At 39.9% G+C, this 22,889-nt stretch overlaps 1 protein-coding gene across 1 annotated transcript; it reads left to right on the top strand.

The window, feature by feature from the left end:
• The first annotated feature begins 1,411 nt into the window (after positions 1-1,411).
• Positions 1,412-22,158, top strand: nrcama (neuronal cell adhesion molecule a). The gene is made up of 29 exons (XM_088988405.1): positions 1,412-1,549; positions 1,707-1,724; positions 2,008-2,113; positions 3,308-3,501; positions 3,583-3,705; positions 3,775-3,945; positions 4,018-4,129; positions 5,245-5,429; positions 5,615-5,746; positions 6,814-6,957; positions 7,020-7,131; positions 7,205-7,519; positions 7,580-7,704; positions 7,837-7,866; positions 9,554-9,655; positions 9,741-9,938; positions 10,014-10,084; positions 11,445-11,670; positions 11,760-11,875; positions 11,995-12,208; positions 12,289-12,411; positions 13,461-13,637; positions 13,735-13,767; positions 14,539-14,607; positions 15,972-16,094; positions 16,182-16,337; positions 17,598-17,729; positions 18,362-18,440; positions 19,964-22,158. The coding sequence occupies exons 1-29, from the start codon at positions 1,462-1,464 to the stop codon at positions 20,196-20,198; spliced, it is 3,909 nt and encodes a 1,302-aa protein (XP_088844531.1). The 5' UTR covers positions 1,412-1,461; the 3' UTR covers positions 20,199-22,158.
• The last annotated feature ends 731 nt before the right edge of the window (positions 22,159-22,889 follow it).

Here is a 22,889-nt window from a genome sequence, read left to right as displayed (position 1 = left end):
ATGACAGTAAAAGTTAAGTATAACATTTATAAATGAACTGTACAGTAAACACTTTTGTATACATTACAGGTACGGTTATACTGCCATAAAAATCGATAGTAATAAAAAAAGTGATAAAAATGACACTAAAAGTTATAGAATTTGTAAAATAACTCTAAACAGTTTGGTATATAATAGTATTGAATAGAAAACGTTGCTTAAAAACAACAGATTGACATCATATACTATCCTGTCGTGTAAACGTCACGTCGGCCATTTTCAATGGATTTCGACTTACGACCATTTGACTTACAACCGTTTTGTTGGAATGTAACCCGGTTGTAACTCGGATGTTACCTGTATGTATCTATATATTTGCGATGTCACTGGATGGCCTGCAGTAGCCCTGCCGTTTCAGCGCTCGCTAAACAAAACAAAAGCACAATAGGTCAGGGGGGGGGGGGCGGATGTGAGAGAGACCCTGCATCACGCTGACCATCAGCACTTCGATAAGCCGGCAGGGATTGTGCAGATGATGCGAGAATCACCCCCCCCCCCCCCCCCCCCCCCCCCACCGGGCTGGTTTATGGGGACTGCATGTGCGGTGGGGGGGTAAACAAAACCTCCCCCGCCTGAAACATTCCGTTAATTGAGAAAAGTCGTCGCTCGGGAAACAAATTGTTGTCGACAAATTGGCGTTTTCGTTTTTATTATGTTTGTTAAAGTCATAAGTGCCTTTGCACCCTGGGTCCGAGAGGACAGTCATTTCATCTGTGCTGTATGTCATGCATTTTAGCATATTTGACAATCAAGCTAACTTTGACTTTTTGACCTTGAGGCACCTTCTCGATCATCTATGGCAGTCATTTTTTGCCGTGTGCCACATTGTAGTTATGGTTTCCTCTCGAGGGCCGTTATGAATTTGGGGAACCCATTAGAATGTTTAAATCCCTTCAAATATTACATATAGAGCACACAGCAAATTAATGAATAACTCGTTTTCAAATCTGAAGTCAAGAATAATGACTTTTATTGTGGTTGACATCCAAAAATATGACATTTTGGCTCAGATTTTAGCAATCATCATGGAATTTAACAAGTTTGATTTGCTTTCGCGGGCCGAAAAAAATGATGTGGCGGGCCAGATTTGGCCCGCGGGCCTTGACTTTGACACCTGTGATCTATGGGGTTTGATTCTTTATGTGGTTTGAGTCCAAAACCACTTTGGTGATGATTTATACAAGTAGATGAGGGGCAAGACGTTTTTTTTTTCCCCCACAAATCCCTTGCACTTTATTCCTTTTATTCAACAGCTGCGTGATGTCAGCTGCACATGCAAAATGGCCTTTTTTTAGTACTCGGTCCCCAACTTTATAGTCACGCTAACCAATCGTTTGGGGTCTTTTTCAGCCTTGCCAGCCTTCATTTACTCCATCGCAGCACCTGACATTATTGACTTTGCCGTGTTCCACCCCCTGAAAAATGACGATGAGGTCCGTGGGATCTGGACCCGTTCTCCTGGTGATCCTCGTGAGCCATGTTGCATCAGCGCTGGAAGTTCCCCTTGATCGTAAGTTTGTTTTAATGAAGCTACCGGAAAAACTCGCTCCGACTGTACATTCCTTGTATATGCCAAGTAGCAAAAAACTAACCCCTTCTTCGTAATATTCTGTCGCTGTATGTCTGCGCCCCCCCACCCCCTTTCCCGCCCACCTGCGGACCAAAAGCTAAGGTCCTGGAAGGATGTAAGTTCTGACATCGAGTGTGAGCCCCCCCCCCCGCCGCCGCCATCTTTTATTGACATTATTGCATGCTTCTGTTATTTTTTTTTCTTTTCAAGTTGTTGGACTCATGCACAATGACAAAAGTTTTGGGACGCACTCATGGACTGATATCTTTAGTCCGTCCCAATACTTTTGTCCACGTGTCATCGCTTGCCGTGATGTTTCCTGCCACACCGCGGTTGCGTTTCAAACGTCACTGCGCGTGTATTAATAACTCCCCTGACCCCGCCTGTCCCTCCCACAGTGCCGCAGCCCCCCACGATTACGCTGCAGTCGCCAAAGGATTACATCTTTGACCCGCGGGAGAACATCGTCATCCACTGTGAAGCTAAGGGGAAGCCTCACCCCAGGTGAATAACTTTTCTCCTCTCTCGGCTGAAACTGATCTGACATGAGATTTGCAAAAAAAAGAGGGGGAAAAAATGGCCTTAGCAACGGTTGTCAAGGACAGCATCTCCAAGAAAGACACTCGCCCGTTAGCCCAAATAAGCCAGCGTTGAAACCAACTCACTTAACTCATTCACTGCCATTCACAAACTTATTCCGGAATTGAAAATATGATGTATAGCGTCATTCCAGAATTTGTTCGGGTTTTGTTTTTTCATGCTTGGGTGCTGACAAAGCGCTGGCCATGATCTCCAGCAATGTTTTTTTTTTTCTTTACACAATGGGGCAGTGTTTCCCTTTTGTTCCATGTTAGCGCTTTGTTCTAGCTTCAACTGTTGTTAAAGCGCTATATAAACCAATATGTATTTATTGCATTGTATTTTAGACAACCGCCCCCATTTCAAGCTCATATAACTCCAGACACATATCATTTAGGATTTTTTTTTCTGATGAAAGAATAGAGTCTAAGTTTCTTAACAATAATAATAATAATATTAATAGATTTCATTTATAAGTGCCTTTCAAAACTCTCAAGGTCATTTTAAAGTTCTTGCGCTGCATTGAATGTCTATTTAGTCCTTGTTTGGGTGCAGATAAGTGCTGGTCAGACCTCTGGCAATGTTTTTGCACCCCCTCCCCCATTTTAAGTATCTCCAGACCCGCTTTGTCACAGCTTCAGCTGTTGATTAAAGCGCTATATAAATCAATATATGTATATATGTAATGTATTTTGGACATATGCCCCCATATAACTCCAGACTCATATAATTTAGGAATTAACTCTTTTTTTTCCTGATGAAATAAGAGATGTTCTGGTTTCTAACGATGTATTGAATGTTTACGTAGTCCTAAAACTCAATATTCTGTGGTTCCTGGAATTTGAGTGACAATGACAAAAACCCTGGCACTGAAGTCAACACTGATTCTGTGAAATATACAGTCAAGTCTCGTTATATCGATAGTACTGCTTATTACGATACTATTTCTATGAACGCATGGAGAAAATTTACATGCCGCAGAATCGGATATATCGATAGTCCGGTTATATCGATATTTTTTCCGACTCCCGAGAATATCGATATAACAAGACTTTACTGTATATAAAAAAAAACAAACAAACATAAATAATATAACAGCTATCCCATTTTCTGATTTAGCTTTTCTTGGACGAGGAACGGAAGCCATTTTGATGTGGATCAAGATTCTAAAGTTCTACTGAAACCCGGTTCGGGGACTTTGGTCATTGACATCAGTGGGGAAAAAGCCGAGGCGTACGAAGGGACCTACCAGTGCACGGCCCATAACGATCACGGCGCGGCCGTCTCCAACAACATTGTCATCAGGCAATCCAGTAAGAATTGATCGATTACCCCCCAAAAAAATCATATTTGTTCCAAAAATGGTCACCTAAACCCTCACCGGTGACTCGCAGGGTCCCCCTTGTGGTCAAAAGAAAGACTTGAAGCCATCACAGTCCAAATGGGGGTCTCGCTGGTGCTGCAGTGCCGTCCCCCTGCAGGGCTGCCCCCTCCCGTCATATTTTGGATGGATAACAGTAAGTCAATCATCGGCTAACCCGAAACAACAACTATAAAAATATTATATATACGCATTTCTCCTCCAGTTTTCCAGAAGCTTCCTCTGGACAATCGCGTGTCGCAGGCCCTGAATGGCGACTTGTACTTTTCCAACGTGCTCCCGGAGGACAACCGGAACGACTACATCTGCTATGCCCGTTTTCCGTACACGCAAACAATCCAGCAGAAGCAGCCCATTTCCGTCACGGTGCTGCGAAGTAAGTCGCTACCTCCATTCCTACGTCAAACAAACGGACTCTTTTGAGTCTTTGTCTCCGCTTGCTAAATAGACAACCCGACCTTGGAGTGCCGTCCCGGTTTCATGACGCCGTTCGGGCCCACCAGCGCCAAGATGGTCCTGCGAGGGGAAACCCTGGAGCTGGAATGCATCGCCGAAGGCTTGTAAGTGGACGAACGGCGGGCACGTCTCATTTTAAGCGCCTTTCAAAACTGTCAAGGTCACAGTCATAGTTTTTCTTTGTGGGTGAGCAGCGGCAACCACATGCTAGCTAATAGATAACTAATAGATAGAAAGATAGATAGCGAGCTAGATAGCTAATAGAGAACTAATAGATAGAAAGATAGATAGCTAGCGAGCTAGATAGCTAATAGAGAACTAATAGATAGAAAGATAGATAGCTAATAGATACCAAATCGCTAGCTAGCTTGGTAGCTCGCGAGCTAGATAGCTAATACTAGATAACTAACAGATAGAAAATAGCTGGATAGCTAGGTAGCCAGCTAGATATAGTATAAGAATAATAATAATACATTTAATTTATACGCACCTTTCAAAACTCTCGAGGCCACTTTACAATCACAGGATAAGTTTTTTTTTGCAGCGGCAGCCACATTCGCCAGTGTTCACTCAACCCGGAATAACTCATAAAGAGAAAGCTAGCTAGCTAATAGATAACTAATAGATAGCGAGCTAGATATCGAGCGAGCTAGATAGCTAATATATAGCAAAATAGATAGCTAGCTATGTAGCTAGCGAGCTAGATAGCTAATGCTATATAGCTAATAGATAGCAAATAGCTACTAGTTAGGCAGCCAGCTAGATATATATATATATAGATATTATTATTTTTATTTGCCATCCATTAGCTAGCTAGCTAGCTATTAGCTCTCTAGCTGACTGTAAGATTGCTAGCTGTTGGCTATCTAGAGATCTATATTCACTATTTATTTATTATCCATTAGCTATCTATTAGCTATACAGCTGGCTGTAAGCTGTCTGGCTGGCTAGCTGTTGGCTATCTGGCTATCTATTAGCTATTTATTCGCTATCCAAATAGCTGGCTAGCTAGCTATCTTTCTATCTATTTGAGTTACTTCCGGGATGAGTGAATGCTGGCGCGTGTGGCTGCCGCTGCTCACCCACAAAAAAACTTATCCTGTGACTGTAAAGTGACCTTGAGAGTTTTGAAAGGCGCTTAGAAATGAAATTTATTATTATTATTATAGATAATAATAATAATAATAATAATAATACATTTCAATTCTAATCGCGACAGGCCCACTCCGGAGATGTCTTGGCAGAAAGATGGAGGAGAGTTACCGAGCAGCAGGGTTTCCTTCCTCAACTACAAAAAAACCTTGAAGATCGTGGATGTCGGTGAAACTGACGCCGGCGATTACACCTGCGCCGCCGCTAACCGCCTAGGGACGGCGCAACACACCATCAAGGTTACCGTTAAAGGTCGGACCTCTGCTACATGAAGATGACAGTTTAACAGGCTGTGTCCATTCACCTCAGATTGACCCCAGATTTTCTGTGTTTCCATTGTGGGCCTTCTATTAACCAACTAAGCATACAACAGCATGAAACTTTTAAATAGGCTAACTTCTATTATGTCTATTCTCTATCACCTTTCTATTCATCAGCGGCTCCATTCTGGATCAGCGCCCCCAGGAACTTGATCCTGGCCCCAAATGAGACCGGCATCCTGACTTGCCGGGTCAGCGGAGACCCGAAACCGGATATTAGTTGGTTCATCAACGGAGTGCCCATAGAAAGTGAGCGCTGTGTGCTTATCTGTTGCTCAAGTTGCCGTTTTCTGGAGTTTCGACAAATCTTATTCAGTCTGTATTTTTTGTTATTTACAGTCAAACATTGATTACATTGATTATAAAGGGAAGATTTTGGAAATAGGTTTCCAAATGGGTTTCTGGAACTGATTATGGTTGAAAACCGAGGTTTGACTGTTATAGTCAAACCTGTTTTCGAATGTCTTGGTTCGTGTCCAATTCTGTTTTCGACCAAAAATGTCAAGTTTTTTTATGTCTTGGTTTACAACCAAAAATGGGTTTTGGACCAAACTGAGCGCACCTGAACGCATCACTCGACTACCCTCTGCTTCTTTATACGTCACTTCCTTGTGTCGCGTCTCATTGTGACCGACGCATTATCCTCATGTAGCGTTCCATTGTGAGTCAACATGTTTGTATTGTTCAATTTTGATTTAAAAAAAAAATCATACATTGATTACATTAATTATAAAGGGATTGTTTTGGTTTTCGACCAAATAGGTTTTCAACTAGGTTTCTGGAACAGATTATGGTCAAACCCAGGTTTGACTGTACAGTCAAACCTCAGTTTTCGAACGTCTTGGTTCACGTCTAATTCGGTTTCTCGACCAAAAATGTCATTTTTTTTATGTCTTGGTTTACAACCAAAAATCGGTTCTTAACCAAACTGAGTGCACCTGAACTCAACTCACTCAACTCTCCTTCGCTTCCTTATACGTCACTTCCTTGTGTCGCGACGCATTATCCTCGTTTAGCATTCCGTTGTGAGTCGACATGTTTCTATTGTTTAATCACGATTAAAAATGAGAAGACATTGATTAAAAAGGGAAATTTTTGGTTTTCCACCAAATAGGCTTCTGGAATGGATTATGGTCAAAAACCCAGGTTTGACTGTGTAGTCAAACCTCAGTTTTGGAACATCTCTGGTCACGTCCAATTCTGTTTTTGACCAAAAATGTAGTTATCATGGGAAATGTTTCGGTTTTCGAACCTGTTTCTGGAACGGATTATGGTTGAAAATACTCTTCATTTTACTTCACATATTTGCTCTTTAGACGCTCCCGAGGACCCCACCCGCAAAGTGGATGCCGATACCGTCATTCTTAGCCGCGTTCAGACAGGCTCCAGTGCGGTTTACCAGTGTAACGCCTCCAACGAATTCGGCTATCTACTCGCTAACGCTTTTGTCAGCGTTCTCGGTAAGTGCCCTAAAAAAACGTTTTGACGGGCTGATGGCCATTTGGACTCTTATTCCCTTTAGCGGAACCGCCGAGGGTGCTCACCCCTCCCAACCGAGTGTACCAGGTCATCACCAATAGCCCCGCTTTACTGCATTGTGCTACTTTTGGTTCACCCATCCCGACCATCACATGGTAAAAACGCCTTTACTATCACAACCCCTCCTACAAAAAAGTCAATGTCTTCAATATATTTGCTTCTTGGTAGGTTCAAGGACGGTCTAATCACCATCAAGAGCGAAGAGCCCTACGTGATCCACGAAAACGGTACCCTGGAGATCAACGTGGCCCAGTCGCAAAACAGCGGCAAGTACACATGCGTTGCCACCAATAACCTGGGCGTCAAAGAGAACCACGTTTTCCTGGAGGTCAAAGAGCCCACCCGGATCCTCAAGCAACCCGAATACAAAGTGGCGCAACGGGGAACCAGCGCCGTCTTCGAATGTAAAGTCAAACACGACCCGTCGCTCATTCCCACCATGACCTGGCTCAAAAATGGCGGCGAGCTGCCCGACGATGAAAGGTAGGTTGGACGCGACGTGACGTGTACTCAAACGTGGTGAAAAATATTTTTGACATTCAGATTTGAGGTGGACACTGACAATTTGGTCATCAAAGATGTGACGGATGAAGACGAGGGAACGTACACGTGCATCATGAACACCACCCTGGACCGGGACTCCGCCAGCGCTACGCTGACAGTCGTTGGTACTCGCGCTCTTTATTTCGACCCTTGACCCCGCCCCCAATATTCTCCAATTTTCTTGCGCAACCTCCTGTATGTGTATGTCACTTTCGCTAACTTTCTGTGTACTCTACTCTTGATTCTTGCTCTCTCAGAGGCTACTCCCACTCCGGCTATTTTCTACGGTAAACAAATATCCTCTCTGGTGTAGTCATGTGACCTTGTCTCCACCCTTGAACCCCCCCCCCCCCCCCCCCCCCCCCCTTACCCACACCCGCAAACCTTCCCTCATCTAACGTTTACATTTCTCTTCCAATGGTCCTAAATTTGACTCTGTGCGTATGCCTTATGCTATGATTAGCAAGTACCGTATTCTCTGGAATACAGGTAACATCCGATTTAGCACTGGGTTCCGTTCCGACCAACCGGTCGTAAGTCAAAATGGTTGTATGTCAAAATGGTCGTAATTCAAAATGGTTGTAAGTCAAAATGTCCGTAAGTCAAAATGGCCGTAAGTCAAAATGGTCGTATGTCAAAATGGTCGTAAGTCAAAATGGCCGTAAGTCAAAATGTCCGTAAGTCAAAATGGCCGTAAGTCAAAATGGCCGTAAGTCAAAATGTCGTAAGTCAAAGTCCATTCTAATTGTTGAATAGAGACTCGACGCCCGACCCGCCTCGGATCTAGTCTTGGCCGCGCCGAGGCTGGCATCGGTGGGCACTCCCCCCTCTGGTGCATCACGTAGTCGATTGGTGTGCGAGAGTGAGATGCTGGTTGGCTGGCCTAAAATTGTCATACGCGTTGCCGGGTTGCTAGCGCGTTGCATTAAAATAAAAAAAATAGGGTCTGGCGGTCGTGGTCGTAAGTATGGTGGATGGTTGTAAGTCAACCCGGTCGTAAGTCGGCTGGTACCTGTATAAGGTGCACTTTCAACGTATGACAGATTTAAAAACCTTTTCCATACACAAGGCGCATCGGATTATGAGGTACATGGTCAAAATATTTTATTTTATTTATTTATTTTTATTTATATTTATTTATTTTCTCTTATAGTGTAGACAATACGGTAATTTATTTTTGGGAGGGTCACAAATGGGGGAAAAAAAATGAATTTAAAATAATGATTACATTTTTATACAAACCTCGCTATTATTCTTTTGTCTGTCTTTATTCTCATTCACTCACTCACTGCCATTCCCAAATTTGTTCGGGTTTTGTTTTTCTCTTGCGAAGGGTTGCCAATAAAGCGCTGGTCAGACCTCTGGTAATGTTTTTCCCTTCCACGAGGGGGCAGCATTTCCCCTTTTTTCCATTTTAATAATAATAATAATAATAATAATACATTTAATCTCTAAGCGCCTTTCAAAACTCTCAAGTACACTTAACAGTCACAGGATTTTTTTTTTTTTTGTGCGGGTGAGCAGTGGCAGCCATTCGCGCCAGCGTGCACTCTACCCGGAAATAACACAGCAGCAAAGTTATGCTTTGTTACAGCTTTTGAATATATCAATCAATATGTAATGTATTGTATTGTACTTTGGTCATCTGCCCCCATTTCAAGCTGTGATAACTCCAGGACCATATAACTTAAGAATTAACTATTTTTTTTTCTCATGAAAGAAGAGAGGCTAAGGTTTCTAACGCCGTATTGAATGTTCATGTAGTCCTAAAACCCAATATTGTGTGGGTCCTGGAATTTGAGTGAAAATGACAAAAACCCTGGCACTGGGGTGGACATATTTTTTGCACATCGTCTGGCAGTGAATGACATTCTCGCTGGCCGAAAAAGAGTCGCGAAAATGAATCCAATTTCCCAAATGCTCCATTTTTTTTTTTTTTTTGCAATCGTTTAAATGAGTTTCTTGTCTTGACAGAGAAACCCGACCCGCCTACTCGTTTAGAACTCACGGACCAAACCGAGCGCAGTGTTCAGCTCACCTGGTTACCCGGAGACGAACGCAACAGTCCCATACAAAGTATGTCATATTTTTGGGGTGGGGGGCGGGGCTATTTTGTTATTTAAAACTCTTAAAATGGAACCCGATGCATCATTTTCTTAAGAGTTTTTAATCCAGTATGAGGATTTACTACATCGACCCGGCGTCTGGATCAACATGACCGAGGTCGCCGGTACGAGCACCACGGCGCAACTGGAACTCTCCCCGTACGTCTACTACTCATTCCGGGTCGTGGCCAAGAACCAGGTGGGCTACAGCCTCGCCAGTCAGCCATCGCGCCAGTACAGAACCAACCCGGCGGGTACGTACCGGGACACGGCTGTGAATTTCCAATCGATTGCCTGTTCGTGTTGTCATGTTTTCTTTGGCGTCGCAGCCCCCGATGAGAATCCTTCGGATGTTCAAGTAAAAGGAACAGAACCTGGCAACCTGGTCATTTCCTGGACGGTGAGCACACTGGCGAGGTGAAACACTGACATCTAATGGTCATTTACTGTCACTGCAGGCCGAAAAAAATGCTAATAATAATAATAGTCATAATAGTCATAATAATAGTAAGAATAATCGTAATTGTAATTATAATTATACATTTCATTTATAAGTGCTTTTCAAAACTCAAGGACACTTTACAGTTACAGGATAATTTATCTGCGGGTGAGCAGCGGCAGCCACATAATACATTTCATTTATAAGCGCCTTTTAAAACTCTCAAGGTCATTTTACAGTCGCAGTATCAGTTTCGCTGTGGGTGAGCGGCGGCGGGCCACACGCGCCAGCGTTCACTCAACCCGGAAGTAACTCAAATAGATAGAAAGCTGGCTAAAGTAAATACATAAATAAATACATACATGTAAATGTACGGATGGATGAATAAATCTATTAGCTAGCTATATTTTTCAGTTATTCCGGGTTGCGTGAACGCTGGCGTGTGGGGCTGCCACTGCTCACCCATAGAAAAACATCCTGTGACTGTAAAGTGACCTTGACAGTTTTGAAAGGCGCTAATAAATGAAATGTATTATTATTATAATATATAGCTAATAGCTAGAGAGCTAGCTAGATAGCTAATAGATAGCTCGCTAGATAGCTAGCAAGCCAGCTAGACCGGTACTCAAATTAATAAATAATAAATATTTAAAACGCAAAAAGTAAATTAGTGAAATAAAGCAATAGATAAATAAATAAAATGCAATTTACGAAAAAAAAATCTGGTTGTAATAAATCAAATAGATAGAAAGCTAGCTAATATTAGCTCTCTAGCTGGCTGGCTGGTTATCTAGCTAGCTTGCTATATGGCTATTTAGCTGACTGGGTGAATAGATAGCTGGCTATCTATTAGCTATCTGTTAGCTAGCTTGCTAGCTTTCCATCTATTTGCGTTACTTGTGGGTTGAGTGAACGTTGCTGCCGCTACTGACCCACAGAAAAACTCATCATGTGACTGTAAAGTGACCTTGAGAGTTTTGAAAGGTGCTTATAAGTGAAATGTATTATTATTATTATTATTATTATTATTATTATTATATAGCTAATAGCTAGCCGGCTACTTAGCCAGCAAGACAGCTAGCTAGATAGCTAATAGATAGATAGCTATCAAGCCAGATAGACAGGTATTCACATTAAAAAATAATAAATATTTAAAGATATAAATATGTAAAATTCAAAAAGTAAATTACTGAAATAAATCAATAGATAAATAAATAATATACAAGTTACCCCCAAAAATCTGGTTGTAATAAATAACAAATAATGACTTAGTTGTTGAATCGAGGCATTCACTGACATCCGGTAAAATATTCATTTATAGTCGCTCACAGGATTCCAGTCCAACGGACCCGGTCTGGAGTACAAGGTGCTGTGGAGGCAAAGGCACGTGGATCAAGATTGGTCCTCCAAGACGGTGGCCAACTCCTCACGTCTCGTCATATCCGGAGTTCCCGTCTACGTTCCTTACGAGATCAAAGTCCAAGCTCTCAACGATTACGGCAACGGGCCCGAGGCGGAAATCGTCATCGGATACTCGGGGGAAGACTGTGAGCGGCGGCCATGTTTGAATTCCTCGCAAAAAAAAACAACAACTATTCTTTGCTCACCTGTTCTTCTTTTATTGATCCGTTTTTAGTGCCTTTGTCCACCCCGGATGATGTCTTGGTCACGGTCCACAACAGCACGACGGCACAAGTCCACTGGGAGCCGGTGACCCCTCACTCGGTCCGTGGGAAACTAAAGGGCTACAAGGTCAGTAAAAAAAAAAAAAAAAAGGGTAACCTTGAACACAGAGGAAGGTCGTGACTCCCCTGGAAGCTCGTCCTGTCAATCATAATTCCTCACGAGCTGTCACGTTCAACCTCCCGCAGGTATACTACCGTCGCCAGCGGGGTTTGCACGAAAGCGAAGAGGAAGCGGATCAAGAATCGGAAGAACAGGTTCTGACCTTCAGCGGGAACCTCACTGAAGGTCGTCTACCGGGCCTGCAACCCTACAGCCTGTACATCATCTTCATCAGGGTGTTGAATAGCAAAGGAGAAGGTCCCCAGAGTCAGGAGAAGGAGTTTGAGACACCGGAAGGAGGTCTGTAGACGATATTTGGCCGTCAAAAAATGTTATTTCGCAGTTTCCCTTCCAAATATTTGCTCCATGTTGTGATTTAGTGCCAGGACCACCGTCTTTTCTCAACATCTTGAATCCAAGTTTGGACTCTCTCACTCTGGAATGGGGCTCACCGTTGCATAAAAATGGACGCCTGATTGGCTACACGCTTAAATACCAGCCAGGTACAAGCAATCACGTCACATCTTTGCGCAGACAAAAATAAAGAAATAAGTAAATTAGTAAGTAAACAAATAAGTCAGTAAATAAGTAAGTAAATAAGTATTTGAGTAAATAAGGACATTCGTACATAAGTACATAAATGCATCAATAAATAAGTAAATAAATAAATACAAATAGCAATACATATATAAATACATATATAAATAAGTAAATAAGGAAATAAATAAGTAAATAAGTACTTAAGTAAATAAATATACAAGTAAATAAGTACACGAGTAAATAAGTACATAAGTACATAATTACACAAGTACATAAGTACATAAATACATCAAGACATGAATAAATACATGAATAAATAAATACAATATAAATACATATCTAAATAAATAAACGGTTTCGATAAATATAGATAGATACATAAATAAATATTATAGATCCATAAATAAATAAAAATTATAGATAATTAAATAAAGATTATCGATAAATATTATAGATAAATAATAAATACATAAACAAATATACATAAATAAAAAATACCTATAGATACATGAATAAATAAATATAGAAAATAAGTAGATAGTATAGATAAATAGATCAAAACATACAAAAAGGTATATAAATAGATACTACATAGATACATGAAGAGATACATAAATACATACAAAGATACATGAATACACAGATACATAAATAAATACACAAAAACAAAATAACAAATTATGTGACACAACGCAAAAGACACACAGTCATTCAATTTTAAGCACTTCCTGCACCCCACTTTGTTGTATGAAGCAGTTCTGGATGAAAAAGGAGAGGATCCAAGCGTCATTTTCACCAGTGGATCAGGGACGTCATGGTGGTATAGAACGTTTACCTCTGCTCCAAGCTAAATGTTGAAAGCAAACACAAAACCGTAGTATCCATTGACCAAAACAAATCAAATCGCCTCACATCTCCTGTCCTACGTAAAATCCACTTCAATTCCGAGCCGCGACAGTTCCTCATACGCATCAGCGCTCTTTGACATTTGGCCCTATGTCTTCTTTCTCAGTTGTGAACGCCACTGAATCGGGGCCGATCAGCGCTATGGATTTCCCGATCAACGAGACCACCGTGACGCTGGACAACCTTAACTCCAGCGTCCTCTACAAGTTCCGCTTGAGCGCAAAGACCATCAAGGGCGCCGGCGCCGATATCACCAAAGAGGCTTCCACCATCATGGAAACCAGTGAGTTGGCGCACACCTGGGACGGGACGAGGCTTAGGGGGGGGTTACGATATAAAGCACCGCAATCTCTTATTTTCTTTTTCTATTTCTCTCCAAGCTCGCACTCGTCCCACTGTCGCCACAGTCAAAGGTCAAGACACCCTTTGTTGTTTGTGCACTTTCGAGAAGATAGCGAGATGCTAGCTAGCTGCACTTTAGAGTACTGATGGGCAAAATATGAAGCGTCAGGGTGGGGGCAGGCTTCATATTTTAGCTATTTTTTTTCACGCTCACTGTCATTTTCAAGTCTTTTATGTACTATCATTGTTTTTGCCTTGACCCCAAACTCCTCTTCAACAAATGACCTGGCCCAATTGTCAATAAATGTATTACAGTAAAGTCTAATTATATCGATATGGGTTATATCGATAGTACTGCTTATTACGATACTACAGTAAAGTCTCGTTATATCGATATTCAAGGGAGTCCGAAAAATATCGATATAACCGGGACTATCGATATATCCGACCCTGTTTGCATGTAATTTTCTCCGTGCGTGCATAGAAATAGCATCGATATAACCGGGACTATCGATATATCCGATATCGATATAACGAGACTTTACTGTATTTCTATGAACTCAAGGAGAAAATTACATGCCCGCAGGATTGGATATATCGATAGTCCAGTTATATCGATATTTTTTCAGACTCCCGAGAATATCGATATAATGAGAGTTTACTGTATTATTATTATTATTATTATTATTATTACTATAAAAATGTAACAACCCCCCCCCCCAAAAAAAAAAAAAATATATACTCAAATTTGCCCTCCCCCCTTCTTGAAAATGACATGATCAACTAGCACGACGCTGTTTCTTTCTTGGTGTTTGTCTCACCTTTCTTCCGTGTTCTTTTAGGCCCCACCGAGCCCCCTCCTCAGCCAACCTCCCCCGTCACTCGGTCTACGCAAACCCCGCTTGGCAAGGGTACACAAGCTTTTCCCCCCCGCACCTCTTCTCTCTCACCTTCTATCCGATTTTTTTCGGTGAAATTTCAAAATGGGCTACATACAACATGTTGTCATGGCAACATTTTAACTCATTCACTGCCAAACAGTGGCATTGTCACTCAAATTGCAGGAACCACAGAATATAGAGTTTTAGGACGACATAAACATTTAATCCAGCGTAAGAAACCTTAGACGCTCTTCTTTCATCAGAAAAAAAAAGAGTTAATTCCTAGGTAATATGCATCTGGAGTTATCTGAGCTTGAAATGGGGGCATATGTCCAAAATACAATACATAACTGATTTATATGGTGCTTTAATCAACAGCCAAAGCTGGAACAAAGCGCTAACATGGAAAAAAGGGGAAATGCTGCCTGCCCCCTTGTGATATATTAAAAACATTTTCCATACATAAGGTGCACCGCATTATAAGGGGCACCTTCAATGAATGACATTTTAAATGTTTTCCATTCATAAGGCACACCGGATTATTAGGCGCATGGTCAACTTAAAAAAAAAAGGTGTGCCTTATATTGCAGAAAATATGGTAATTCCTTAATAATAATAATAATAATAATGCATTTCATTTACAAGCACTATTTGTTTTTCTGTGGGTGAGCAGCGGCAGCCACACGCGCTAGCGTTCACTCAACCAGAATTAACTCAAATAGAATAGTAAGACAAATAGATAGAAAGCTAGCTAGCAAGCCAATAGGCAGCTAATAGCTAGATGGGGGCAGCTGTACAAATTACAATAGCTAGCTAGCTATGTAGCTGGCTATTTATTAGCTGTATGGCTATCTAGCTAGTTAGCTAACTGTCTAGCTGGCTATCTATTAGCTAGCTTTCTATCTTTTATTATTTTTATTATTATTATTATTAGTATTAGTAGTAGTAGTAGTAGTAGTAGTATTATTTTTAGTATTATTATTATTAGTATCATTATTATATTGAATCATATAGCGCTTTAACAACAGCTGAAGCTGGGACAAAGCGCTAACATGGACAAAAGGCAAATGCTACCACCTTGTGATAAGGAAAAACATTGTCAGAGGTCTGACCAGCGCTTTATCAGATTCTGGAATGGCGCTCTACGTCACACTTTTCAATAATAAATTCGGGAATGGCAGCGAACAAGTTAAAAATGTAACGCTAATCCGTACCCCCCAAAATATGTGGAAATTTTGCATCAAGCGTCACTTAGTATCAATTATTAATGTGATGTTAAAATGGTTCATCCTGAAACTTCACCAAAAAGCTATCAATACCATAGTGGTGTTTTTATTCCAATATTTTGGGGAATGAAACCCCGCCCCTTTCCCTTTTTTGCGTTATGTATTCAGCGCCCTCTGTCGGCCCCGTTTTTGGCATCGTGAACACATCCGTTTCGGAGGAGTGCGCGTTGATCACTTGGGAATACTTTGGACAGCATAAGAACATTTACGTGGAATACACGGTGGAAAACAGTAAGGCTCTCACGTATCAAATAACGGCGTTCACTCAACCCCGCCGTGTAATGTAAACGTTTCTCCACCCATAACTTTCCATTTCAGGTAAAGAAGACTGGAAAAAGGAATCGGTTAACGGTTCTCACTCGCATATTTTAAAAGGCTTAAAACCCGGGACGTCCTATAGGGTGCGTGTGGTCGCTCGAGACCCGTCCGGGTCGGCGTTCCACACCACAAACGAAGAGGTGGTGACGGTGCCAGGTCAGGCGGCATGCCTCATTGTCGTTTTGTTTCATTAGTCCCATTCGTCATTTCCGAATTTTACTTTCTCACTTAGCTCCATCTCAATAGCCGCCCCCTCCAAAAAAAATGGCTCATTTTACTCACCTTTAGATAGAGATATTCAGTCTGACACTGTGAACAAAGGCTCGGACACAACATCTGCAGCCCTCTGCTAAGCTATGTATTGAGAGTATGTATATGCAAATTTAAAGGACAACCGACAGAAACAAACACACACGAAAGGGAGACGACAGAGCTTGAGACAAAAAACAAAAGTTAAAAAAAATAACAAAAGTAAAAAGATGAGAACATGGATAGAAACCACAGTGAAATTTGGACTTGTTTCAACTTTATTGATAGTACAAAGGCAGAGTGTAGACTGCAAGGTTAAAATATCCCATCAATCAGGCTCCACAAATAACCCGCACAAGCATCATAATTGGAAGAGAACATACAAGCAAGGGAAGTGTGTGTCTGCCTTCATCTGTTGCAATATCACAACTACTAAGATGTACAACCCAGAGCTCCTTGAGACACTTTATACAAAAAGCTATCCATTCCATCAAGCCATCAACGACCATCACAAAGGTAAATAAAATGACTTTATTATTCAGTACAGTTTATTTCTTTAATTACAATACCATAGCACATTTGTCATACATAAAATAAGGTATATTGTGTGTAGTTTTAAGGTTTATTTCGTTGAAACTTATGTTTTATGGGGACCTGGGAACGGATTATTCTAATTTTAATGGTTTTCTATGGGAAATTATTGTTTTGGAATACACACCTTTTTGGTAACCAATTAAGATCGTAAGACAAGGTATAACTGGATTTGTAACCTGGCTAATGACATCTTCCTTTGAAGGAGTTTACCAAATCCTAAATTAGGCCACGGCCACATCTCCTACATGAAGACGACAGTTTAACAGTAATAGTTGTATTAGTTCATCCTGTCTACTTGATACCTAATTTAAAACAGATTCTTTTCTTACAGACAGTAAGAAAAAAATCTGTTTTAAATTAGACAGTTTAACAGGCTGTGTCTGTTCACCTCAGATTGACCCCAGATTTTTTTCTGTTTCCATTGTGGGCCTTCTAAGCATGAAACGTGTCTATTTTCTATCATTCTGTCTATCATTTTCACATTGCATCATGACTTCCATTACTGACAACCCCCGCGCACCCCTCTTAAGCCCACCTACTCACCCACACATTGAATCTTTCTGCCTTTCGTAGCCGTGGCCAGTCGACACGTGGACATCGCCACCCAAGGCTGGTTCATCGGGCTTATGTGCGCCATCGCTTTGCTCATCCTGGTGCTCCTCATCGTCTGTTTCATCAAGAGGAACAAAGGCGGCAAGTATCCAGGTAAAAAGAGTGTATTTAAAGGACAACCGACGTCACTTTTTTGTTTCTTAACTGACATCAGAAAAACATTTTATTAATATTATTCAAATAGTTCTGAAGAGGAAAGCATACATGTTTGCAATCGATTAAAGAATTTATTCCATGCCATTTTGAGGCACATTGGGGAGAAACTGATCACCAGAAAAGAGGCACAAAATGGCGACCTCCTGTGACCACCTCCGTTTCCACAGGCTAATAAAATAAATTCCTTATATGGAGCTTGGACGCCCTCTTCTGGCAGCTTTTGGGTGCAACACGAGGTCCCCAGACCAAACAAGTACAGCAAAATACATTGATGTGATGGAAGGTCCGCTACAATGCGTCTTTTTTTTTTTTTTTTTTTTTGGTCAGGGGCGTACCTTTAGTGACATCACATACGGACTCGTCACCAACTCAAAAACAAGACTTCCTGAATATTCAGCACGAGCCTTAAAACGTAAAATATAGCTAGATGCGGTGGAATGTTATTAAAATACGCTCAGTAGAAGTCATTTGAAGCCATTTTATAAATTATTGTCCGGAGATGTCGGTTGTCCTTTAAGTGTGTATTTATAATGGATTCCTTTTGGGTGATGTGTTTATGCCTTCGACAGTAAAAGAGAAAGAAGAAGCTCACCAAGACCCGGAGATCCAGCCCATGAAGGAGGACGATGGCACCTTTGGAGAATACAGGTAAGACAGACTTCCACTATCCCCCCCACAGACCCACTTTCTCACCTACTGTGGTTATTTGTACATAGAACATTATGCGAAGCTGCCAAGACATCAGCGGAGCCCAATAGCAAACACGCCACAGAGGCAAGACTCAATCGCAACTAACCCTAGAAACTATCTCATCAAACAAATTTGTCCTCTTTAACAAACTTAATGCGAACTTAAACTCTTTTAGTTGTAGGGAAGCCATCATTGATTTCATTAGTTACAGTCCTTGTCTTGTTAAATGAAGACACACAGTACTAAATATAACTACTACTAATAATACATTTCATTTATAAGCACGTAACTACTACTACTACTACCAGTCCATAACATGTAAAAAGTTTTTTTCATAATGTCAAAGCCATAAAACACAGCAAAGTTCAGTCAGAGTGCTCAATTTGGAACTCATATTTGATTATTCTTTTATGATTTTATGATGATTTTATTTTGTTATTGTATTACTGTGTTGCTTTGTACTGTATGATTTAATTTTAGAAATTTACAAATTTATTTAGTTAATTATTTAGTATTTAGTTTTATTATTTTATGTTATAATTGTACTAATTTATTGTTTTACTTTATTATTTTATTATTTTATTTTTCAATTTTATTTTATGTTATTTTATTACTTTATAATTGTATTATTTTATTATTGTACTAATTTATTGTTTTATTATTTTTGAGTCTTTATTATTTTACTTGATAATTTTATGTAATAATGTTATCATTTTATTATTGCATTATGTTATGTTATTATTTTATTTGATTATGTGATTATTTTATTTTATTACTTTATAATTGTATTATTTTATTGTAGTAATTTATTGTTTTATTATTTTATAGTCTTTATTATTTTATTTGATAATTTTATGTCATAATGTTATCATTTTATTATTGCATTATTGCATTATGTTATGTTATGTTATTATTTTATTTTATTACTTTATAATTGTATTATTTTATTATTGTACTAATTTATTGTTTTATTATTTTATAGTCTTTATTAATTTATTTGATAACTGTATGTTAAAATATTATTATTTTATTTGATTACTCTATAATTTTATCATTTTATTATTCTCTTATTTTATTATTTCATTTTATTAATTTAATTTTATCATTTTATTATTATATTACTTTATTATTGTGTTATTGCATTATATAATTATTGCAATATGTTATTTTTTAATTTATTTTATATTATTAATTTATCATTTTATCATGTTGCCATTTTATTATATTTTATTTTATTTTTTATTTTATTTTATTTTATTACTTTATCGTTGTATTATTATATTATTATATTATATTATTATTATATACTTTTATATTTTTATTATTTTGAAAAACTAACAAATTCCCCCATAACAACAAGTATTGATTGCAGTCAATGCACCAGAGTCCCCTCTTGTTGTACATGAGGTCAAGGGTTCAACCTACTAATTTATTGTATTTTATTTGTATTTTATTCTTTTTATTTTTATTTTTTTAAACAGTGACACGGAGGACCACAAGCCGCTGAAGGGCAGCCGGACGCCGTCCAACGGCACGGTGCGGCGCGACGAGAGCGACGACAGCCTGGTGGACTACGGGGAGGGCGGGGACGGCCAGTTCAACGAGGACGGCTCCTTCATCGGCCAGTACAGCGGCAAAAAGGAGAAGGACACGCACGAGGGCAACGAGAGTTCGGAGGCGCCGTCGCCCGTCAACGCCATGAACTCCTTTGTCTAAACGTCGCTCCGTGCGAAGGACGCTTCAATTTGGACCGCCGTGGTTCATCACCATGGCAACCCGTCACCCTGGATGCACCCATTAATTATTTCTTTCCACCTTTCACCCCTTCCGACACCGCCGCCCAGATGGTGTCGAGGGAACGGCCCTCTGGAGAAGCAATATAGAAAGGAATGTGTGTGTGCGCACCATTTGCTAGCCTTTGCTAGCATTTCCATACAACCACAATGCATCCAAACTGGAATTAACTGCATGGAGTCCATCTTGATTCCTAAAATGGCCACCCCAAAGCGTATGATGCAGTTTATTTGGAGGCAAAGGGTGGAAAAAAATAGTTAGCCAAGGCACATACAGTGATACCTCGGTTTACGAAGCCCTTGGCGTACGAACTTTTTGGTTTACGAACGTTAAATTTATGAACATTTTACCTTGGCATACGAACTTTTTCGTACGCGGAGCTGCCTCAATTAGCGATGTGTCGTTCGCGAACGAGCCAATTCTTCTAAAAACAAAATGGCAGGCGATTTTGTTTTTGTCCACTATTCCCCGCAAGGTGGTTTAAACATTAAAGCGACAGGCAGACGACAGTGAGAGAGTTTCAACTCTGATAGTTCACAGGCAGAGTGTAGACTGCAAGGTTAAAATATCCCATCAATCAGACTCCACAAACGAACCCGCACATAACATCTGTACACCTGATGCAAAAAGTGATCAACCCAGCTATACAGAACACAATTGATGAGGAACTAGATAAAATTATCACAGACAAAGTACCTACATCATTCCTCAAGATGTTGAAAGAAGGTTACGTTCCTCATCAAGTGTTTAATGCTGATGAAACAGGCCACTCCATTCCATCAAGCCATCAACGACCATCACAAAGGTAAATAAAACAAATTTATTATACAGTACAGTTTATTTCATTAATTATAATACCATAGCATATTTATTATACATAAAATAAGGTACATTTTGTGTAGTTTTAAGGCTTAGAAAATTAGAAAATTATGTTTTATGGGGACCTGGGAACGGATTATTCTCATTTTAATGGTTTCCTATGGTAAATTTATTTTTGGGATACACACTTTTCGCCTTACACTGTCTGGGAACCAATTAAGTTCGGAAGCCAAGGTATCACTATACTACAAATTACCTTTACCGTGTCTTTAAATGTTTATCCAGCTATGCCCAATGCCGTGACTGGTAATGTCCATTTATTTAACCACTATTATGAAATATACAAATGTGGAATGTCAAATGCAAGGTCAAAGCTTTTTCTTTTTTTCCTAAATAGTCATACTTTGGAGTGAAAATGGCAGTTTAGGAAAATGATGCTGAATGTGGAACATATTTTCTTTTTCTTTTCAGGCTTTTTTCGTCATCCAATTCTCAAAATGGCGACTTGATTTTGCTCCACCCCCACCTCGCATATGTCGTTTATCATAACTTGCATCAAGTTTTTAGGTCATGTCAGCTTTATGTGTTTTTTTATTTTGTAAATAGCTAGTTTGACCTGAGCGTGGAAAAAAATCAGCCCCGTTGCATTGTGGGTAGTGTGACACATGACTATTTAGTTTTTATTTGCTGTGATTTTGTTTCTTCTTTATTCTTCAAGTGAACTCCCAACATTTTAAATGAGATTATCTTGCTTGTGGCCCAGTTCCGGTGACAGTTGTCTTGTTTGTGCACTTTTCAAAAAAAAACAAAACTTTATTGCTACATTAACTGCACACACACAAACAAATCATTTAAAGGTAAATGGACAAACACTATTTTGACACGTGTAAGCCAAAATGCGATGACACAAATGCTAACTTGACACATTTTGTAAAACGTTCTCCAGCGATTATGGCGACTGTATGGCGAGATTGTACGCGAGAAGCATGATAGCGAGGCTGTTTAACGGTTTTCCCTTGCTTTAACACTACAAATATTTTGTATTAAATGAGTTTAAAACAAATAGGAGGGGAAAGGTTGAATAAATGTTGGCTTCAAGATTTCAAATTAGCACAGTTTACTCAACGAGCCACTTCATTACCGGAAGTGGCTGGTACTTTCTAGTACACCAGGAAGTTGAATGTTCGTTTTATTGTGAATGTCATTTTTTTCTCGAGGTATTTGTAATGTACAACCAACACTCCCCTTTGAAAGGTAACGTTTCTTTTATTCATTGTTTATTGTTAAAAATTCCGTGTGTCTGAATAATCCAACTATTTTCTTCCCAGTAATGTCTCAGATTATCGATTTCCGGTTATCAGAAACGCTGCCATCCTTGCATTCTGATTGGCCAGCGGTGGTTACGTGTCTCCCCACACCTGCTCCAATTCCATCTGCACCCAGGAGGGGTCTCAGCATGAGAGTGAGTCTATTCAACGGGGTTCTCTTGCTATAACACGACAAATTATTTTGTATTTAAATTAAGTTAAAACAAATAGGGAGGAATGGTTGAATAAACGTTGTCTTGAAGATTTCGATCTCAACCAGCCACTTTATTACCGGAAGTAGCTGGTACACCAGGAAGTTGAATGTTCGTTTTGATTATTGTGGATGTAATTTGTTCTCGAAGTATTTTTAATGTACAACCTACTCTCCCCTTTCAAAGGTAATGTTTCATTTATTTCTTGTTTATTGTGTGTGTCTGAATAATCCTAAATTGTTCATTCCAGTGATGTTTAAGATTATCAATTTCCG

Source organism: Hippocampus bargibanti, linkage group LG22, assembly GCF_051943395.1.
Source record: "Hippocampus bargibanti isolate YZ-2025 linkage group LG22, ASM5194339v1, whole genome shotgun sequence".
NCBI classification, from domain to species: domain Eukaryota; kingdom Metazoa; phylum Chordata; class Actinopteri; order Syngnathiformes; family Syngnathidae; genus Hippocampus; species Hippocampus bargibanti.
Note: the sequence above shows the minus strand (reverse complement) of the source record. Positions and strands in the feature narration are given on the sequence as shown.